Source organism: Falco cherrug, chromosome 1 (genome assembly GCF_023634085.1).
Source record: "Falco cherrug isolate bFalChe1 chromosome 1, bFalChe1.pri, whole genome shotgun sequence".
Lineage (NCBI taxonomy): Eukaryota > Metazoa > Chordata > Aves > Falconiformes > Falconidae > Falco > Falco cherrug.
This window is the reverse complement of record NC_073697.1, coordinates 107,877,259-107,898,789: the sequence shown is the minus strand read 5'-3', so window position 1 is coordinate 107,898,789 and position 21,531 is coordinate 107,877,259. Positions and strand designations below refer to the sequence as shown.

At 61.2% G+C, this 21,531-nt stretch overlaps 2 protein-coding genes across 5 annotated transcripts; both read right to left on the bottom strand.

The window, feature by feature from the left end:
* Positions 1 to 769: 769 nt before the first annotated feature.
* On the bottom strand, positions 770 to 1,902 carry OVCA2 (OVCA2 serine hydrolase domain containing). The gene has a single exon (XM_055726481.1). The coding sequence runs from the start codon at positions 1,578 to 1,580 to the stop codon at positions 819 to 821; it is 762 nt and encodes a 253-aa protein (XP_055582456.1). The 5' UTR covers positions 1,581 to 1,902; the 3' UTR covers positions 770 to 818.
* Positions 1,874 to 21,195, bottom strand: DPH1 (diphthamide biosynthesis 1). Of its 4 annotated transcripts, none has more exons than XM_055726445.1 (13): positions 21,105 to 21,189; positions 20,249 to 20,401; positions 17,774 to 17,837; positions 12,722 to 13,022; positions 9,732 to 9,853; positions 7,841 to 7,995; positions 7,002 to 7,123; positions 5,693 to 5,761; positions 4,727 to 4,883; positions 3,662 to 3,762; positions 3,260 to 3,338; positions 2,802 to 2,933; positions 1,874 to 2,012 (listed from the first exon to the last, which is right to left on the bottom strand). In XM_055726445.1, exons 2-13 carry the CDS (start codon positions 20,381 to 20,383, stop codon positions 1,938 to 1,940), a joined length of 1,512 nt encoding a protein of 503 aa, XP_055582420.1. In that variant the 5' UTR covers positions 20,384 to 20,401; positions 21,105 to 21,189; the 3' UTR covers positions 1,874 to 1,937. The 4 variants fall into 4 exon arrangements, with proteins under 4 accessions (XP_055582420.1, XP_055582430.1, XP_055582439.1 ...); XM_055726455.1 differs by lacking the exon at positions 21,105 to 21,189 and adding an exon at positions 20,718 to 21,031; XM_055726464.1 differs by lacking the exon at positions 12,722 to 13,022 and having other exon boundaries at positions 21,105 to 21,195.
* Positions 21,196 to 21,531: the final 336 nt, after the last annotated feature.

Sequence of the window (21,531 nt, the reverse complement as noted above, 5' to 3'; positions counted from 1 at the left end):
CTGCCACCAGTGCTGCACATGCAGGGGACAAATTAACGAGTTTCATCCAATTTCTCTTTTACCCACTATATTGCACTTTACCCCCAAGGAAAGCAGAGGTTAGAGATAGGCCCTGGGCACACCACCTCTGGGCTGCAGCCTGGAGAGCACAGCCTGCCCCAGCACTTAACTGTGCAGCAGTTGAGCAGGATGCCTAAAATTCTAACAACGATAAAGGTCTCCATGTGCTTCTGGAAAACATCAGAGCCAAAAGCATAGCGACAAGTTTTTGTTGTTTACGAAGGCACCTTGTATAGAGACAAAAGTCTCCCAGCACATGCACACTGAGCCAGCAGATATTTAATTCTTGAAACAAACACCAGCCCTGGCACTGCCAGGGATGAGAGGTTTTTCTAGATCCAGACCAGCTGGAAGGCTGGCTCAACAGCTTTCACCAGCAGTATTACAAAACATGAACCTTTGGGGTGTAACAGCTGCAAGAGCTCAGTGCTCTGCAGATGTTTCCTGTGGCTCAGCTGAGGGACACTGATTTTGAATAGCTAATTGAGTCTCTGAAAGCACCTCACACGTAGAGCAGTGTCACCCCCCTGCCCTCAAACCCCTCCAGGTCATACCCACAGAGTCATGTATACAACAAAGCTGCAAAAAAAAAAAGCAGAGATAACAAACCATTTAGCCTGACCCTGTGTTAACACTGCACATCAGAGCAGTGAGCTGATGACTGGCCCTTCAGGAGGGCATGGAAACACAGTGATGTTTCAGCAAGATGGCAGGCTGCACGTGGCTCACTGGAGCCCCATTTATTACAGAGACTGTTATCAAACCGTCCCAGTCCCCGTGGGCTCAGTCTGCCCCTGGCTGGGACGGAAGCGGTCCAAGAAGTCCAGGTAAGCCTTCTTCTGTGGTGCAGCTGCAGGGACGAAGTGTCCGCCAGGGTGGGTGAGGACAACAGGCTCCACGAAGTGCTGGGCCAGCTCTCTGCTGAGAGGGGCAGCGATGACAGCATCAGCATCGCCCACAACATGCAGCGTGGGCAGGGCAATGGGCTCCTGGTAGAAGTGGCCGTGAGCCGGGGCACGGCTGGCAAAGCCAGCCACCAGGATGGCGAAAGCCACGGGGAAGCGGGGGTCGCCGCGGGCCCGCAGGGCGCAAACCATGGCTGCCAGCGCCGCGCCCTGGCTGAAGCCCAGCAGCCCGTCAAAGGGCCCGTGCTCCGCCAGCGCCGCCGCCACGGCCGCCAGCGACTCCTCCAACCCCGCCGGCGCCGGCGCCACCTCCCCCGCCTCAAAGGTGCCAGGCCCAGAAAACCACCAGCCGCGGGGTGGGTCGTCCCCGTCGTCGTCCTCGCCGCCGCCGGGCACGGGGTGCGGGGCGTTGACCGCCACCAGCTCTACGCGGCCACGCAGGGCCTTGCGCAGGGCGCCGGTGCGCTGGCGGAAGCGACGCTCGCTCTGCCGGTAACCGTGCAAACCCAGCAGCCGCAACGGCCTCCCCCCCGACATGGCGCCAGCCGCCACCGGAAGCTGAGATCGTCGCTTCCGCCTGACCCCCCCCTTCCCGCCGAAACACCTCGTTCCCATTGGACGGCATGGCCAGCGGGGGCGGGCGCTGCTTCACGCTGAGGCGCCAGCGCGCCCCCTGGCGGCGGGAGGCCGGGGGCGGTGCGGGGAGGGAGGCCGGGGGCCGCCCGGGACTCCCGGTGCTCCCGGGGGCGGCCGCGGGCAGAGCCTGCAACACGGCCAGGCCTTGCCAGGAGCTCCCCCGCCGGCAGCCGGCGCGCTCCTTGCGGGCAGCGGTGCCGGCTGGGTGCGTCCCCACCCGTGCCGGTGCTGGTACCGGTAGCCCCGGCGGTGCTTACCCTCGGGGCGTGGGGGCCAGCGGTACCCCCCGGCCGGGTCCTGGAGCGGGGTGGCAGCAGGACGGGGTGCGGGCTGCGCTCAGGAGGCTGCCGTGCCCCCGGTGCTCGGCCCTTCCTCACCCTCCACCGGCGGGGGGGGCGCGGACGGCTTCCCCTGCAGCAGAGAGAGGGGGGTCGGGATGGGGCCCCGGCCCTTGCCTGACTTGCGCTGCGCCTGCGGGCGCTCAGCCCACAGCACCCCACGGGGCACGGCTGGGGGGGGTCTCCCCTCCCGGGGAGCTGCGAGGCAAGGTGGGTGCTCGCCCCGGCAAGGGCTGGGGGGGCTCGCGTGTCCCCCATAGCCGGGCTGGCCCCGGCCCCGTTACTGTTCACCGGGAACGAAGCCACAGGGTGGCGCTTTTGACACGTGGCACTGAGCACCGTAAGGCACCGCACGCCGTATGGCACAGGGCACCGTGCGGCACTGCACGCTGCACGGCACCGGGCACAGCACCAGGCACCGTACGGCACTGGGCACAGCACCGGGCAGTGTATGGCACCAGGCACTGTATGGCACCGCACACCATATGGCACCGGGCACAGCACTGGGCACCATACAGCACCGGGCACCGTACAGCACTGCACACCGTATGGCACTGGGCACCATACGGCACCATATGGCACTGCATACTGTATGGCACTGGGCACAGCACCAGGCAGTGTACAGCACCAGGCACTGTATAGCACCAGGCAGCATACGGCACTGCGCACTGTATGGCACCGGGCAGCATATGGCACCAGACACGGTACAGCACTGGGCACCATACAGCACCAGGCGTGCAACCCGCACCAATGCCCCCACCACCCATCCCCTCCACCCGGCACAGCCACTAACAGCAAAGGGACGAGAGGGGACCCGCTGCCCCGGTGACACCTTGTGCCCCGGTGACGCCATGCTGCCCACCTGGGCCGGCCGGCCGCGGCGCGGAGGCTGTGCGCTGGCGTGGTTCACCGTCCATGGCCCCAGGGACTGGCTGGCGTAGAAGTCCATGGGGTAAGGCTGCTGCCACTCGATGTCCTGGAGAGCCACTGCGGCCTGTGGAGGGGACATGGAGCTGAGTCCCAAGCCGTGCCACTGCGGGGGAGCCAGCAGCGTTGGGAGGGGTCCCAGCGCAGCGGCTAGATGTGCCAAGCAGGGCGCTGCCGGAGCGAAGGTCACGGCACTGGGAATCCCACTGGTTTTACAAGAGATCGGAAATGCCGGTGGCGCACCCAGACTGTGCATGGAGCGCAGGCATGGAGAGGAGAGGACACTGCCCGGCTGCAGGGATGGCAGCTTGCAGCACCACGGCTCTGCGGGAGGCTCTGGCACATCACCCCAAGCCAGGGCTGGTCCCCCTAAAACAGGAGGGGGTTTCTCACCTCGTAGGGCGTCAGCAGCGGCTTGCTGAAGGCTTCTCCCCAGTCGATGGAGAGCCGGGGACAGGCTACCTGCACCCACCTGGAAGGGAAACAGGGCCGCAGATCAGGATGAGCATTTTGGGAAGAACAAGCCACAACGAAGCCCCACAGCAGCCCCCCAGAAAGAAGCCAGGTGGGCAGGGAGCAAGGTCCCTACTGTGCTGGAGCCACCCTGCCAAGGACAGCCATGTCCCCTCCCTTCCCGGTGGGCACAGCACGCACAGGGATGCACACTGCCAGCCCAAGTGACAGCAAGACAGACGTGGCAGGGACGGCTTCCAGCAGGAACTGGAGGCCCGGACAGCGATGTGGCACCCTGGGGACCCCAGTGTGAGGGGCTGGAGGTAGGTCAGCAGCACTCACGCATCCACGTCAGGGAAGAGCCGCAGCTTGCTTGGGAAGATCTCAGACAGCAGCACCCGCACGAAGGGCCGGCCCAGGGCACGGAGACGCAACTCCAGGTGCTGTGGGGAGAAAAGGCACCCAGAGGGTTTAGGGGAGCCCAGACGGATGCCCCTGGCAAGCCCCACAAGCCCTTCCTGGCCATCAAACTCTCTGCGAGTCCCAACTCTGCCCCACAGCCACATCCCCTCAGCAGTCACAGGCCAGGTGCAGTGACAGGGACCACAGCCATGGCTCTGGCTCGTGCCTGGCTCTCCCCAGCACGTGCCTCAGCTTAATGAAGTAATTACCACTCAATGACAACAATCTGTTCTCGTTAGTGGCTGCCTTCCCTGGGATGCCTGCCTGCCGTGGGCTGGCTGCGGCCAGAGGCTGCAGGAGGAGGAGAGGGGCCCAGGAGGGGCCAGGGATGTCCTTGTCCTCCGGAGCTGGCACTGGTTGTCCCCTGCCTAGCCATGCCTGTATCCTGCCTGCTGCAGAACAGCAGCTGCTGGGACCTCGGCACCTGGCTCTGCCCGCTGGTCCCTGAACTGCCCCAAATCTCACCTGTGGCTCCCCCAAAATTTCCAGGTGTGAGCAGGGCCACCGTGCTCGAGGCACCCCACTCCCATGGGGCAGGACACTGTGGTCCTGCTCCCCTCACCCAGCCGGGATGCAGAAAGCACCAGCATGGTGGCTGAACAGGGATGTGAACTGGATCGGAAGTTCATCCAATTAAAACAAACCCAGGGAATTAATTGCCAAGCTGCCTGTGGGGGGGGGGCCTCCAAGGCTGGCCAGCTCTCCCCAGTGAGGGGCAGGTTTAATGAGCCTTTGTCTGGCCTCCCTCATCCACTGATAATTGCCCTGCCTGCTCAGCTCAGGGGCACGCAGACCCAGGCCAGTGGCAACCGAGGGGCTGCCAGCAGTGCTGGGTCAACCCTCACCCTGGCAGCATGGCCACTGTGCCAATGGTGCCATCGCTACCAGTCCTCCCCCCAACCCAGGAGCAGTGCCCAGGGGGGGCCATGGGGAGGGGGTCGGTACCTGCAGGATGCGGGGGGAGCCCTGGCGCCCCAACGTGCCCAAGATGAGCCCCCAGCAGTGGGCACCGGTGGCGGTACGGATGGCGTCCTGCCGAGCGCGGCGCATACGCTCATGGCCGTAGTGCTCCTGGGAGAAGACCTTGCTGTAGGGATCATACCTGCAAAGCAGAGCCAGGCTCACATGTGCCCCATCACCTGCTCGTGCCCCACCACCTGCCCCCCTCCATGCTGGACCCAAAAGATGCCCATCCCTCATCAGCACCAATTGCCTCCCACAGCATCCCTGCCCCTGGCCAATGCAGGGTCCAGCTGGCTTGTCAGTGTGGGGACAAGGATGGGGACAAGGTGAGTGCCCCACTGCAGACCCCTAACACCTGGCATAGCCTGGGCTCCACGTTCAGCTTCATGCTCAGCTCCCCCCCTCCCACCCCGGCTCATCAATTATGAAGAAATCTTTGATTTGTTGCTTTGTTTGACGAGGAGAATTTTAATCAAATCCCACTCGGGTTTCGGCAGCTTCACCAGCGCCATAAACCTGACGTGCGCCTCCCGTTAGTAACAAACGACCTACTAAGAAATTCAGATTTCGCCAAATGGGCCCAGCCTTTCACTCTTGATATTTCACCTGCTTTCAGCGGCCTCATCATCGCGCTTTATGGCCTCTGCCTGCAGCAGCCTGCCTTTAATGGCTGCACCTCCACGAGCTTTCACAGGTACTTGTCAAAATGTTTATATTCAGCCGAAGTAAATGGCTGGCGTTCATCTCCCTGCCGCACCTCTTCACCCGCCCTGCGACCCCTCGCCTGCCTGTGCCCACTGCAGGCAGCTGCCTGCTCAGCCCTGGGCTGGGGGGTGCTCCTGGGGTGCCTGGTGGGGACAGTTGGTCCACAGTGTGCTGGGGGAGCTGGGGTGCTCCCCGCTGTGGGGCTGCTGAGGACCACAGTGGGTGCCTGCGGGCTGTCCCTACCTGTATGCAGGTATCCCCGGGTTGGCAATCATGATGGACTCCAGGTGGAAGCGCCCGTCACCTAAATACCTGCCGAGAGAGGAGGAAAATCTACAGCACATGGCAAACAGCAGCACCCACCCGTGTGCCTGCTGGTTTCCCGAGCCCTGGTGTGTGGAGATGCCGGGAACCCAAGTTCCCGTGCTGGGATGCAGGGGCAGCAGGCATAGCCAGAGCTCCCTGTCTCTGCAGCCCCCCGGCACGCTGGGGTGGGGAAGCAGCCGTGCTGGGGGCAAGGAGGGATGCCCACGCCAGGTGGCCAGGAGCTGCTCCATCTCAATGGCTGGTTCTAGACGTTGCTGCTTCCATTTCTAATCGGATTTCAAGTCAGCAATTACATTTCAAAGCCTTTCATTCAGCTGCCCTAATGGAGTGAGGGCTTGGAAAATGAATTCAGACGTAAAACTTGACTAGATTTTGCCCTTAATTGGAGAATGACATTTTGGGAGATCAAAGCTAATTTGTCTGCAAAAGTTAGCCCCAGAGACAGGGGAAAGAAGAAAATAATAACGCAGGGAGGACGCAGGTAGGCTGGCAGTGTGTACCTGCAGGGGTGGCTGGTCGGTACCGTACCGCAGCTGCTCCGGCAGCAAGAACGACCCACTCTTGACAATGTGGTGCCAGCCTGGCCACCCTTGCCTGATCCTGATGCTCTCAGGGAGAGATGGAAAGCAGCACCTTCCCCCCACACCAGTGCGTCTCAGAGTGAAACCAGAGCCCCCCATCCCGACCCTGTGCCCAGCAATCATGAGCCCCACTCCCTGTATGGCTGTGCTCACCGTTGCTGTTGGCTCCCGGCAGGGCGGGCAAGAAGGGGGTTGGCAGGGCCAGGACCCACACCTGGGCTCCCCTGCTCCCCCCAAGGGTAGGGTCCTTGTATTTATTTATTCTGCAGTACACTGTATTCACACTACATTAAGCATTTCCATTACCTAAAATAATTAGGTGATAGGAAGCGAAGTGCTCCCTCTAATTTGCTGTCCTTAAATAAAATTAATGTTGCTGTGATGTTGGGCCCTGGCCATTTGTCTTTTCCAATTATCTACCCACCCTTCCATCTATTATCTATTCTGATATACGACTCAATTATTTCCTCTGGGCTACGAGCGCACGCCACTCCAAGCAGTGCAGGGAGCTGGAGGGGGTCCGTCCCAGCCTGCAGATGTCTCCCTGCTGCCCCCCAGAACTGCCCCATAGCTGGGCAGGGAGTAGAAGCAGGGTGGGCAGCCTGGGCCAGGCAGAAGGGTCCTGGAGAACCCTGGGTACTTACACGACGGCATCAATGTCCTGGGCTAGCCGGGGTGATGTGCAGCCCAGGATCTCCCCTGGGGACAGCGGTTTGCACTGGGGCACACACACCTTGTACTGGGAGCGCAGCTCCTGTGACGCTGCCTGTGGGAGACATGGGGTCAGCGGGGACAGACTGTGGCACAGAGCACAGCCAAGGCCAGCTGTCCCTGGCACCACTGGGCACACCTGGGGACACCCCAACCCTGGCAGTCCCAGCTCCACGGGGCACCAGCGGCAACGGCTGTGCTGTTGTGTCCCAGCACAGTGGCAGTGGAAGCGAGCCCGTCTCCTTGGGGCAGCACTGTCACAGAAGGTAACAGTCCCACGCAGCCAAGATGCTCAGCGAGGCTCAGCCAACGTATCAGTTAAAAGACAAGGGGAAATGCTTAATGCTTTGATAACCCCATGTTTAGATAGGCATGGCTCAAAAAGCTCATTCATCTCCTCCCGTCCTGCCCAGCTGGCCATTCCGGGGCAGACAGACAGACCCGCCGGAGCTTCCCCTGTCACTGCCAGCACTGCATCAAAATGCCAAGTGCTCCGCCGCCTGCCCTGACATTTACAGAGCAGCTCCCGGAGGGAGCCAGGGAGGGGTGCCGCCATGAAACATTGATCAGAGTTATTATGAAGTACTTGATCAACATTACGGCAGCAGCATATCATCGCACCGACACATCAGAGGGGAACCGTCACCACCAGTACCCTGGAGCAGCCACTCCAGCCCCTGAGCTGGGGCAGGGAGGGACTGAGCCAGGGCCAGGGCCAGGGGAGATACAAGCACCATCCCATGCCCTGCAGTGCCAGGGGTCTCCATCTCACCTGCACCGTGGAGACAAACTGGATGGTGCTGACAAGGGCTAGGGACGTGCCTGCTGCAAAGTTGAAGCGAATGGTCTCAAGGAAATGGGATGTGTCGATCTTTATGTCCACGAACACGTAGAGCATCTTCAGCCCCTGTGTGGCGTCGATAGGAACTGGTGAGAGGAAAAGAGAGGGTGTGAGTGTGGGATACAGCTGTGGCCCTAGCAAGCCCCCGGCTGCTGCTGCCTGCAGCTGGGGAATAAAGCATGTTGGTGGGGCTCCCTGCACCCCAGCCTCCCTGGTGTGGGCAGGTCAGAGTGGGCTGTGCCACCCCTCTGCCCATGCCGGCACCCTGGGCAGGGGGTGCAGATGGGAGCCGTGGAGAGCACTCGCTTGTTTCTCTCTGGATAATGGCAGCCTGGGGAATCAATGAACACAAATCTAATTACCCCTGGTGCTAAGAAGCCTGTGTCACCACGATTAAGTGAATAATTAAAGTACACAGAGTCCACATCGATCCACAGCTCCGCGTTCACTTCCCATTTTGGTGCTCTTCACCTGATCACAATTAAGTGCAAATTACTCCCTCCCACGGGGCACGTGGGGCCCAGGAGGGAGAGGGCAAACGCCTGTGTGCTGCGCAGGGACGCACCCCGCTGTCGGCTGCGTTGGTGACGAGCACTGTGGGCAGCCCGAAAGGAGCCCAGCACCCTCTTAGCGCTCCAGGGTGCCCTGCAACCCATCCAGCCCAGTGCAGGCAAAGACCACACAGCCAGAGACAGAGGCTGGCGGCTGGGCTGGTGACAGGCAGCCGGGTAGTGCCTGCCTGTCCCTGCAGGGAGCAGCTCCAGATGGGACTCCTGTCCCCCGGAGCAGCCCGACTCTTGCACTGGCACACTCCCGAGCACTGCTGGATACGGCCCCTTCCTCCCCTTTTCACTGTTCATTCATGAATAGCAGGCTACAAACCACGGGTTTTACACTCCCTGTTCCAGTGGTGCCCATAACCCTCCTTCTGCAACAAAGCACCTAGCACAGGCATTTATCACTGCAAACACTCACGCTGATGTGGTTTTCAGGACAGAGTTCTCAACTGGGGAGTCAGTATTTCATACAGAGCCTGATGCAATTCTTCAAACTCATTTATACAGCCCCATAAACGTCCGGGAGGGCCGCCAGGTGCCGGGAGCGTGGCAGCAGCAGGGATGCGCACGCCTGCCGCTTGCTATGGCAATTCTGCCGATCCACCTTAAAACCCAGAGTGTCTTATTGTTATTTTTGGGCTGATTCCATCCTGGGTGGACTTCAAAGTTAGCAGCATCTGGGACAGCAGCGCAGTTTCCATGGCAACTGGATCCAGAGTACTGTCCGCCTGGGGAGCACACAGCCTCCTCCTCCCGTCCCCGCCCTGCCTGTGCTGCACCCGCAAAACTGCCTTCCCTGGCCCCATGCTGGGGCAAGCAGGACACCCAGGCTGTCACTACCTTCCAACTTCAGTCCCCCAAAGCCCACTGCTGCAGGGCTGGGGGCGAGAGCAGCCCCATCTCCACCGGTGGCTCCGGAGCAAGCGGCGTCCTGCCAAGCCATGGCCCTGCTGCCCTGCTCTTGTGCACAGGGCTGCGATTTGTGTGCTGCGGCAGTGCATGGCTGAGCAGGACGAGCATGCCCTGCTGCCCCCAAAATCCTGCCCGCAGGCAGCCGCCCAGCCAGCCTGGCCCCATCCAAAGCCAGCAACCGAGGCTGGAGAACAGAAATCCCTTTGGGGAGGGATTAGCCCTTGGCATGAAGTCTCCGAGCTGATGTAGAGCAGGGCGGGGAGCTGCTCGGCATGGCAGGGTGGCAGCAGCACAGCCTCTGCAGTGCCACGCATGGCTGCCTCGGCAGCGCCCTGGGGCCAAATGTCACCTACTCAGGCAGCTGTGTCCGTAGTGAACCAAGAAGTCAGCACCCAGGGCCCGGGCCGTGTAGTCATCCACGCAGCACGCGCCGTAGGTCACATCACCCATCACCACCGCCTCTGCGCCTGTGAACCTGTGGGGAGGCACAGCAATGAGGGTCACGGCTGGCTGCCATCGCCACAGCCCACGTCCTGCCCCCCAGCCCCGTGGCACGCCACTAACGGGGGACAGCATGCTGCCATTGAGCCCTTCGCCACGCGCCAAAGAGGACAAGCACTGGCTACTCTCCGAGATGTCAACATGATTAAGCTGGAGAGCGGTAATCCGCCTCTTCAATTGGGTAAAGCTGTTTGCAATTCAGCGGATTATCCGCTCATCAAACAATACGCTGCCAGCTTCCTAATGCTCCAGCGGGGAGAGGAGCGGAGGGAGACCCAGTGCAGCGTGGTGCTGCCGCTCCCACCAGCCAGCCCCCGGGACCAGAGGCACCAGGATGGGCACAGCAGCTGCCCTGGCATCCCCAGCTGTGCCAGCCAGGCTGGCCAAGCCACCACCCTGTGCCCAGGCACCGCGTGAGCCAGCACACCCTAGCCCACACCTGGCTGTGTCACCCAAGGGTGCCAGTTTGGCCAAGCTGGGTGTGCTCCAGGAGCAGCTGGTGCTTAGGTGGCATTTGGCGAGGAAAAGCACCAAAAAAGATGGTGCTGTCCCCCATCCCTGCTCCGACATCCCATTGCTCCAGCATGAGTCCACCTGGCACCTGCTGGCCAGTGGAAGGGCACGCACCAGCACCGGGTGGTAAAGCCAGAGCTCTGGCATGATTTAAAGGCGCTACCTTTGTGGGTATTTTATTGCACCAATTTGGGGGATTATTAGCTTGGCTGCCTTCCCAGGGAGCTGCCGTGGTAGTTTACGGATGAAAGCAGGTATCGCGATGACAAAGCTGCACGCCTGGAGGGGCTGCTTAAACCAGATGCTAATTCCTTATTTACACTGAGGTTGCACCAGCAGCTGTAGCTTGGTGCCAGCGAGGATCCCCCTGCTGCCAGCATGGGGCTGGGGCAAAAGGGCCAGGGGAGGAGGACACCCCAGCACAGTGTCACCCCCTGCCAGCACCCGGTGTTGGCTGGGGGCCAGGGTCCCGCGCGCTCCCCCCCAAGCGCCAGGCAGGGAGTGTTACGTCGGCAGCAAGAATAGAAATGGTGGGCAGAGCTGGGCAGATGGCAGAAGGTGGAGAAATGGCGGAGTGTGCTGAATATTAACAGCTCCGGCCCATCCGTCAGCGCCCAGGGAGGGGGACAGGGGAGCAGCTCTGCTGGAGCATCCCCAGAGAGGGGGCAAAGTCATCCCTACCTCCCGTGTCCGGCTCGGGCATCTCCCGTTCCCTGCAGTGTCCCAAGGGCTGGGGATGCAGTTAGGACCGTCAGAAGATGGACCAGATCCCGTGGTCCCTTGCTGCCAGCTTGGCCCGGATGGGAGGGTGGCTCCTCTGCTGGCTGCATGGCTGAGCCATGGGGCTGGGGGCTGCTGCGGAAGGTTCGAGAAGGCTCTCCCCACCCCCCTCAAGCCCCCAGCCCCCTCCTCTAATGAGAGGTGATGAGATGAACATGAATCAGACTCCACACATCTCAGCAAAAGTGGAAAATTATTCAGCTCCTTAAGATTCAGGACGGGGAGGTCTGACTCAGAACAGCAGCCAGCGCCGCTTAATTTTTTATAGATTAAAATGTATGCAAATTGGCCCAAACCCCAGAGAAAGTCCCTGGGGGTGAAGAGCAAGAAAGTGAAATAGCAACAGCAGAGGGAGGAGGGCAGAGGCTGGTGGAGGCACCCATGGCCCCTGCCCAGCGTGCAGGGCTGCAGGCAGCAAGTACATGGCCACCAGCCACTGGGCAAGGAGAGAGGGGGCTGAGCCCTGCCCCAGCCCCGGGGAATCATCCTGCTCTGGCTGCAGGGAGCAGAGCCACAGTGAAGCAGGGAGCAAAGAAGCCGCGGGACGATGTCTGATGAGGAGGGAGCCCAAGAGTACTGGCTGGCTGGGTGCTGGCAGCGCGGCGGTGCTGGCAGGGGAGGCAGAGGCAGCAGGACAGCACGTGCCGGGGTCGCCCGCGCTGGCTGGGCTGGACAGCCGAGTGGAGCTGCAATCATCTCCCGAGACAAATCAAAGGCAACCACGGGGGCCTCCCCTTGATGTTTTAATCAGTTTGGTGTCGCCAGAGCCTTTCATCAAACTACAGAGGAAGGAAACGTCAATTAGCAACCACCTGCCTCCGACACAGGCCAAGGAGCTGCTCACCAACCAGATCGGAGCGGGATGTGGGCGAGGGGCAGCCATGGGAGCATCCTTGAGGGGGTTTCACATCCCCGCAACTCATCACAGCCGCGGATGGGTCCCAGCAGCATGCCAGCAGGGAGGATGCAATGAACGGGGCTGTCCCCACCCAGCACCAAGCCGCTCACTACAGCTGGGAGCTCATGAATATTGAGCACGTGGGGAGGTTATTCATCTTTTACGTCCTGCAAACCCCAGCTCATTCTGAAAAACCACCCGGCCTTAGCATTTTTCTCATCTCCCCCTAATTCATTATCTCCTCCTTTAAACAGATGGCTCCCAAAATCCCATTTATAAAGCGCAATGCTCAGCATTGGCAGGACACGTGCTTGGGTGGGTCAGGTCCCGGCCACGATCCCGGTTGCTGGGATCCCCAGACCCTCCCAGCCCCACTCTCCCCTGGCTAGCGCAGGACGGAGGAAACAGCAACCCGGGGACAAGTCTGGGGGCTGAAAATGCTAGGACAGAGACAGGTACGCATGGGGCCAACATGTCCCCAAGCATGGGGCAGCCAGTCCCTGTCACCCAAGTGCCGACAATGGGCTGGTGCAGCCCTGATTTACCGAGTCACCTCAAAAAAAAAAAAAAAAAAGAGCATCTGCTACTGGCAGGAGCATGGGGTCCCCTGACACCACAGCAGCGCATGAACGATACCGTCCTGGTCCTCACCCCATGAAGCAGAGCTGCTCCCGCCGGCAGAGTGGAGTCCTCAGCCCCAGCATGTCCATCGTGCCTGGTGCCACCAGACCTTTGTGGGGAGGGGACTGAAGGGACCGGGCTAAGAGCAGCCAGCCCTGGCACCGTGGAGCTGCTAGAGGATGAAGCCGGCACTCTGGAGCGTCCCATCCTGCTGGGGACAGGGACACGGAACAGGCTGCTCCTTGCTTTGGAGCCATCTGCCTCATCTGTGCGTGGCCCTTCACAGCATGGTCACATTGTGGCGTGGTGTCACCTCCCTGCTGGGAAATGCCTGGGGATAAGCAAGAAAGTTATGCCCTGCAAATACCCCACGCCCTGTCCCCCAGGGGAAAGGCAGAGCACCCCGATCCCCCCCAGACACTAAACCCACTGCCTGCCCTGTAGCACCCAAGCCCAGTCCATCTCGGGGGTAGATGCCAGTGAGTGCCACTGTCCTGGGGTGTGGGGACTGAGCGCAGCCCCAGCTGAGAACAATACACTTAATTAGCAGAGAAGCCCATCACCAAGCCCCATTACCAGACTCCCAACTTCATTAGCACAGGAAGGCTGCACGTAATTAAATAATGAGTTTGCAATTTTACTGCAAACGGTGCTGGAAGAGCCCCGTTGCAGCTGGGCAATCACTGCCCGCAGGCAGTACGGGGGCCCTGCAGAGCATCTGGAAGTGGGTCAGGATGGAAACGGAGAGGTGCGTGTCTCTGCAGCCCCACAGGAACAACCATCTCCAGCTGGATGATGTCCAAGGTCCCCTGAGAGGACCTCTCCCTCTGTCATCACTGGAGGTACCAAGGCTAACTCCACCACCCCAAGGGGCACATCCCGGGGGTACCCCAGCTTTGCTGGCTCTATAGCTGTAAAAAACCAAAAGTAAAGCAAACCAAGGGCCCAGCGTACAGTGGTGGCAAAGCCACTACAGCCATCATGTGCCCAGATGGTGCCTGTCCTCTCTTCCCCACAGCTGGGCCACAGTGCTGCCCGTCGGTGCCAGCACCCCAGGCTTGGTGGGGACACAAGGAGCCAGTGCAGGGCACACGGTGGTGGACACCATGCCTGCAATGGCACATCCCAGCCCAGGGAGGTGACAGCCCTAGAGACCCCCCACACTCCCCCCTGCCCAGTCCCCATCACACCATTACCACCCGGACTGAGGTTTTAAACAACTCCAGTGAAGTGAGAACTTCATTCTCCCTAATGATGCTGTTGTGTGGTTAATGACGGTGATTAAAATCCCTTACACAGCATGCTGCACCAGGCTGCCAGTACCTCCAGGTTGCACTTTAAGGACAAGGGGAGAAGGGAAGGCAGTGCTGGCTGGCAGAGCTACAGCATTGTGCCGCTGAGGCCGGGTCCTGACCTCTGTTAGCACCCCAGGGTGGCCCTTTGGGACCCCCCCAGTGATGCTGCCAGCTTCACAGTGCTTGGTGCCACATGTGGCACACCTGCCTGACCAGGTGACACGGTGCCACACAGGCACCGGGGACCTGCCAGGCATACCAGCTATCGGGGTATTTTTGTCCTTGCTATCACAGCTGCTGGCCATAGTGGGGCATTTCAAGCTGCTGGGCTGTGTTCATGGACATTTAACTCTTTACCACTCCACCAGAGACGATTCAAGATGCTCTGCCACTCTGACACAGCCCTGCATGCTCCTGGGCATACTGTAGCACAGTCACTGGGATGGTCTGTGCACCCCCAGCCCCGCCTCACGTGGATGGATGCTCAAAAGCCATCAGGCCATTGGGATGTACGAAGGCTGTAGCAGGGCAGCCTACGTGGGCATCAGGACACCCCTGCCCACCCCAGCATCACCCATCCCCTCTGCCAAGCCACGGCTGATTAGCAGAAGCTGCTCACTCTGTCACGGCGCAGGGAGATGGAGGGATTAGCAGCTGCGAAGCCTGACAGCTGACTTTATTAACAAGGAATCAAAAACCCAGCTGAGAGCCCAGCTGATCCGCAGGGAGAGGATGGGTCCGCTCCTGGCTGCACAGCCCCCCCACCAAGCTGGTGGTGCAGGGGGCATCGCTGCCACCTCCCTGGCACGACAGCGGGTAGGCTGGAGGGCTGCCCCCCTCCCCGAGCCGCGGTCCGAGCTCCCCCCACGCGCCTCTCCATGCTGCCGCCTCCCAGCACGAGTTACCCTCTGCTGAATTACATCAGCCGTGACAAACAGAGCCAATTTGGAAGGTGCCGTGAGAGCGTCGTGATGCGGTGTCGGCAGCCCGCCGCCCCACCAACTCAGCAGACCCCGGGCCCACCACCCCCCCCACAGCTGGCCACTCGCCCCAGCGCAGGTTCGATAATAACCAACCTATTAAAGCTAATTAACTGGGCCTCATGCAGGTCAATGCTGTAAGTGCACTATTTCAAAAGCACCAGGCTACGCACCCCACCGGCCTTTCTGGAGGCAGCGGCTGTGACACTTTGGCTATGTCTTCATGCCATCAGCCCCTCAGGGCTTGGCAAGCATCAGTGCAATGCTGAGAAACCAGACAAGAGTGCCTGGGGGGTCCCCATCTGGCAGGCCCCTCCCCTTCTTGCCCCCACTGGGGCTCCCCAGTGGCCTGCTCCCTCCGCCGTTGCTGTGGGGGATGCAGTGACACTGCCATTCCCTTGCACAGGTGGTGACACTGCCATCCCCCTGCACGGGGACAGCCAGACCCACAGCCAGCACCATGTCCTCCCTAAGCCACCAGTGCTGCGGCAGAGTGAGGCAATGTCCATGCTCTCAGCCCTCCCCAGCACCGCCAGGCCCCGGTGCAAAATATTTTATTAAAAGGCAGCTCCAGCAGAACGGATAAATACTCCATCTGAGCAGCGGTAGACATGGCTCTGGTTGAGTCGGAACGCACAGGGATGGGCACTGTCACCCCAGGGACAGCAGCTCCAGGCATGGCTCTGCAGCCATTACCAGAGCACGCAGGGGAGGAGATGCTCGCTGGCATCCCCAAACCCCAATTCCCACCAGCAAGGAGGGGGCAGGAGGCTGCAAGGATGGGCTGGGGAGAGGGGCTGCTCGCTGAGCAATGCCCCCCACGGGCACAGGTATCCCTGGCACGCTCAGTCCTCAGGTCCCCCCTGTCCCCAGTGGGAAGGGGACACCCCACCCCACAGCGGATGGTACCCCAAGCCCCCATCCCCAGCCTGGCCGCAGCAGCCACCAGCGGAGCACGCGGCTGCAGAGATTCCCGTCACGTCGGAGGCTCGTCCAGCCCCAGCACTGGGTGAGGAGGGCCAGCAGGAGCGGCCGAGCCACGATTCCACATTAATGCCAGTGATGAATATTAATAGCAGGAACAGGCAGGCACTAACGAGGCCACCTGCTGATTCCCACCTCACCTATGGCAATGTAACTGGGTCCCAAGAGTGTCCCCAAGAGACAGGGACAGGGCTGGGCTCACTCTGCCCACAGCCATAATCCTCCAGCCAGCAGTGCTGGTACCCAGCACAGCCACGTCCCCAGCCAGAATGGTGGATGACACCCAGCGCTCCCAGCAAGGGACTGGCAGTTGGGTGTTTCTGGGTGCTGCGTGGTGGCAGTGAGGGAAGGATACAGCCCTCCCGCCCAGCCTCAAAGCCATCCCCCATCCAACCACCAACCCACTGGCACTGCTACATCCCCTTTCTTGGCTGGGCACCTCTACCCACGCAGCACCCACCTCCCACTGCAGCACCCACCTCCCACCGCAGCACCCTTCACCCTGACACCCAGCACCCCTCCTCGGCCCTGTGGAGCACCCCTGGCAGGCAGGGCGAGTCCAGCAGAGATGCCAGCACCCCAGCATCCACCAGGAAGTGGGGCTTAAGGTTTCATTCAGATAAAAGAGCGCCTTAATCCGCTGCCTTTGAAGTCGAAGACATGAAAGCGGCTGGGTGCCAAAGCCGGAGAGGAGGCAGCTCCGCTTAAAGGGACAAGCCCACGCGGAACCACGCACACTCACACCCGTCCCCTGCCCCCCGCACCCGTCCCCTGCCTGCAGCACCCACCTTCCCACTGCTCCCTCGCCCAGCTCGAGCATGGGGCTGCTGCGGTCCTGCGGGGGAAACGATGGCAAAGCAGGGACAAAGCCCACAGGCACGGCCGCCTTCCCACCCGGCACGGCAGCGGCTGCTCGGCTAGCGGTGGCAGGGAGGCAAGCCTGCTCACCCTGGGAAGGCAGCTTACTAATGAGTGCCGTGACCCCGATGGCAGACAAGGCACGCGGTGCTATTAGCACTAATTCACTGTACAAAAACAGAGAGGGGCTGGGGAGGGGGCAGCCGCAGCAGGGAGAAAGCCGGCAGATGGGGAGGGAGGGAAGCGTGCTCGGCAGTAAGGAGATTACAGCCAATTTCTGCAAGGTGCCTGCATCTGGTGCCACTGCAAAGCCCAGCACCTCCAACCTCACCTCCCAACTGGCACAGAAAATGAGGAGAGGAGCCATGGGGAAGGGGCCACCTGGCAGGAGCCACTTGCAGTCACCCCCTCTGGGCCATCACCGTGGCCTCAGGCCAACCTCCCCAGCTGGAGAAGGGCTGCCCTCGAGCACCTCCGTGCTGCCCTGAGAGCAGCACAGCTGCAGGAACAGGATGGGGCCACGGGGATGGATGGCAGGAGACCTGCGTGGCAGCAGTGCCCCACCGCCAGCCCTCCCCTCGCTGGCTGTGCTGCCATGGTGGAGCTGGTGTCAGCCAGTGTCAACAGGGCTGCTCCCCGGCTCCAGCACCCCCTCCAGGACCCCGGCACACCGAGCTTGTCAGCAGCTCCTGGCAGAGCAACACAGCGGGAGGAGAAGCCAAGTGGCAAGGGCCTGGCTGGTGCTGTGCTGGTCCCTGTCCCCAGGTCCCTGCAACCTACTGCAGGGCAGCAGCATTGCCTGTGTCCCGCCAAGATGTGGCCGAGGTGTCCCCATGATACACCTCCCTCAGCAGTAGCCTTGGGCCTCATCCTGCCCAGCGGCTGCCCCCTTCCCAGCAACAGCTCTCATCCCCTCGCCAGCCCCTGGAGCCGAGAACGGAAACATGGAAAACCCATCATCTTACCGCTCAACGATGTCTGCGATGGTGCAGGCAAACATGAGGAGCCCTTCTGGCATCTGCAGGGCCACTGGGGAGAGAAATAGCCCCAGGGTTAAGAGGGGCTGGAGAAGATGCCCTGAAGCGGGGACCTGGGCACCAGCCCCCAAGGCCAACGTAGCCAGCTCAACTGGCAGCTGCAGAACAACCCTCCGCAAAACAGCCAGAAACTGGCCAAAAATCCCAGTGGCTCTGGTAGCTGGGGTGCACATGGTGCTGCCTTGGGCCATATCCATTCTCCCTGCTTGCACACACCTCATCCCTTTCTGAGCCCGCTGACGCTGCTGGTCCCTCCCGCTTCCCACAATAATGAGTTCCAGATTTTAATTATGTGCTGCACAGGAAAAGGTACTTTCTTCTGTTTATTTTAAACATGCTCCTAATAATGTAAACGTGTGCCCCTGGTTCTCCCAGTACAAGAAAGAGCGAATAATCATCCCCTATTCAGCCTCTCTGCATCATTCACAATTCTATATCCCTCTATCATATCCCCCTTTGTTCACCTCTTTTCCAGCCAAAGGATCTAAATCTATTTAATCTCTCCTTGTACAGAAGCTGTTCCAAACCTTTGATCATCCTTGCTGCCCTTTTCCACACCTCCCCTCCCTGCTCCTCTCCCCATTTTGGAAGGGTGGCCAGCAATGACAGTGTTGTGCCTAGCAGGAATTTATTCATCAACGAATGATGCTTCCTGGTTTACTCCTTCCTCACAGCTCGGAACAATCCCTTTGCCTCTGCAGCCCAGCTGGGCCCCCCAGCACCTGGGGTCCAGCCAGAAGCACCCCATGGGTCCCCTCAGGCTTCCCTGGGGCAGTGGGGAGGAGCAGACCACACTGGGGAGCTGAACAGAGAAGGCCCCACTAATCCCATTGTCATTTCACCTCCTCATCCCACTAACACATCCCAGCTCCAGTGATATCTATCCAAACATCCTCTCCAAATCCCCCTCCAACAGAGATCCCCGCGCTGCCAAGCCCAGCCCACTGGCCAGTGCGGAGCTGTATAAAGGCTTGACCCAAAGCAGGCTAATCTCACCCTGCCGCAGCCCGCAGGGCCCAGGAAAAGGTGCAGACACTCTGCCAGCCCCTGCCCAACTAGCAGGGCCAGGCAGCTCAGAGTCCTGGCATTCCCCAGTGCATCTGGGACCATTTGGGACCACCCTCCATCCCAGAACGCCACTAGCAGGCAGACCTGCAAACAGCTTTACCTTCCCCAGCGAGGAGCTGGCAGGAGGCAGCTAGGTCACCCTTTGCCAGCACAGCACTCTGGGGACAGGGGATGACACTCCAGCCCCCACAAACCCTGCAGGCAGGGCCGGTCACAGCCCAGCAGGAGGCTGCGTTCCCCCAGCAACAAGTCCCTGGCCGGGCTCTGCACACGGATTTTTAAATCCCAGCACGGCTGGCTGGCTGATGGGCTCCGCTCCCAGCTCTGAAGCCTAAATCCCAGCCGCATATTTACATTTAATTAGGAGGTGCCAAGCAGCAAAACACAGCAACGAAAGCCAGAGCGAAAGGCAGAGCGGCACAGCCGGGCAGCCTTGCCGCAACCTGATGGGCAGCCCTGTCTCCCGCACCGCAGCCAGATCGGACTGGACAGCCCTACAGCCTCTGGCCCCTCGGCATCATAGCCAAGACCAGCTCAGGCAGCAGGTCCTGGAACATCCCCCGTGGTGCCTGCCAGCTCGGTGGCAGCAGGCAAAGACATTCCCAGGTGGACACAGCATTTCAAATCTGGCTCTGCCCAGAGCCCCAAGCACCACACAACCCCATGAGCAGCCCCTGCCCGCATGTGAAGCGAGGGTGGAGACACTGATGACACCTGGGGATGGAGAGGAAGGCTCCAAGCCCTGATGCCTGTAGCCAGTCGCACATGGAGAGCCGGCTCAGCCACAGCAGGATGCGCACGCTGCAGGGGGACAGCCCTGGCACCATCCCACAGCACCACAGTGCCTGCTCCGGGGTCACCACGGCCACTCTCCACCCCTCTGGGGCTACAGCAACCCCCCGAAGAAGGTCCAGATCAGGGTGCAGCGTAGCCCAGCTCCCTGCCAGCCCCTGCAGCCCCCCAGGACCGGGTGTTGCAGGGCTCCCCCTGCCCGGCCCTGGCAGCATGGCAGGAAAACACAGGGAGAGAGGAAAGCAGCAGGGACCTGGCCGGCATCCCAGACACATCTTGCAGGCTGACAGGTCCGTGCAGCTCAACCTGTCCTGTCCAATGTGATTATAATCCAGAGATACAGATCTATTAAACCCCCTCGAGAGAAAGAAAGCTCTCCAAAACAAAGCTTAAACATGCCGGACAGCCCAACACCATCCCTACCCCAGCCTCACCAGCCCCACACCCCACTCCATGAGGGTCCCCTTGCTACTGGGGAGCTCAGCAGCACCGACCCGCCACACTGCAGCCCCAGGACACCTCGTCCCCAGAGCTGATGCTCACCCTTCCTGGCCTGAGCCTGCCGGATCCGCCAGATGGTCTTGGGGATCTCGAAGTTGTAGTTTCGGGGCAAGGCCTCCGCCGCCTCCCGCAGCTCCGTGTTCCCAAGGATCTCCTCGGGGATCTGCTGTGCCACATGCCGCACGGGGCCTCGGGCTGCGGGACAAATGGGGTGGCCTAAAGGAGCAACCGGGAGGGCAGCGCACCCCGTGCCCCAGGTACCACTGGCATCGTCGCTGCCCTCATGCCACCCCCGGGGACAAGCAGTCAAGGGGTGGGTTTCTGTCCTGTATGCTGGCACTTTTTGGGGGAAACTACCTATTGTTTTGCCCAGAAAGCACTGCTGCAGCTATGTGAAACGCTATGAGCATCGTTGGCTCTCCCCAGACGGGGGGGAACACCAGGCACGACCCCAATGGCTCCTCCACAAGCACCCCGGGGTCACCCACGGGGGGACCCTCCTGCCCCATACCAAGAGAATCCCGTTATCCCTCCGGGAAAAAGGCAACAGCTACGGGTGAGCTAGGCCCGTCCTCGGGAGCTTCATCCTGAAGGCGGCCCCCGCCAGCAACCGCCCCCCTACAGCTCGGCGAAGCCAGAGAACGGCGGGGGAGTGACAGCAGGGGGATTATTCACTATTTCCAGCCCAACACCGGCACTCATGAGCCACCAAACCCTCCCCGCACGGCCCACGGTCGAACCGCCAAAGGGCCAGCTGGGCCGGGCCGGTGGCGGGGGAGGCCGGGACGGTGGTGCCACCGTCCCGGCCGCCCCCGCCACCGACCCGGCCTCCCCTGCTAAAACAAACCCAAATAGCTCCCGGCACCGAGAACGCAAAGTTAACGCGGCCTCGGCCCACCTGCGACGGCCACCGGGGCCACGCTGCCGACCCTCCCGGAGGCCGCCATGGCTCTGGAGCACGTGAAGGCGGGCAGGCAGCACTAAGCAAACCCCGCGCTAGGCCAGAGCAATCGCCGGCCGAAAGATCGAGTGGAGTAGCGCACCGGCGGGCCCCGACGGGACGGGCGGTGCAGCGGGGACCGGTGGGTCTCGGCGAGGTTCTGATGGGCCCTTGGGTGTGCAGCGGGCTGTGCCAAGCGCTGCGATGTCGGGGATGCCCTCCTTCACGTCGGGGTCGTGGCCCAGCCACATCCCCCCCGCCCCCCCTCCCCGGTGCTGACAGACCCTGGGCTGCCGGTCCCAGCATAAACACAGGAACGGGAGCACCGGGACCGTTGTCATGGTAACGGGTACATGTGTGTCATATCCCACCCCCCCAGTATCGC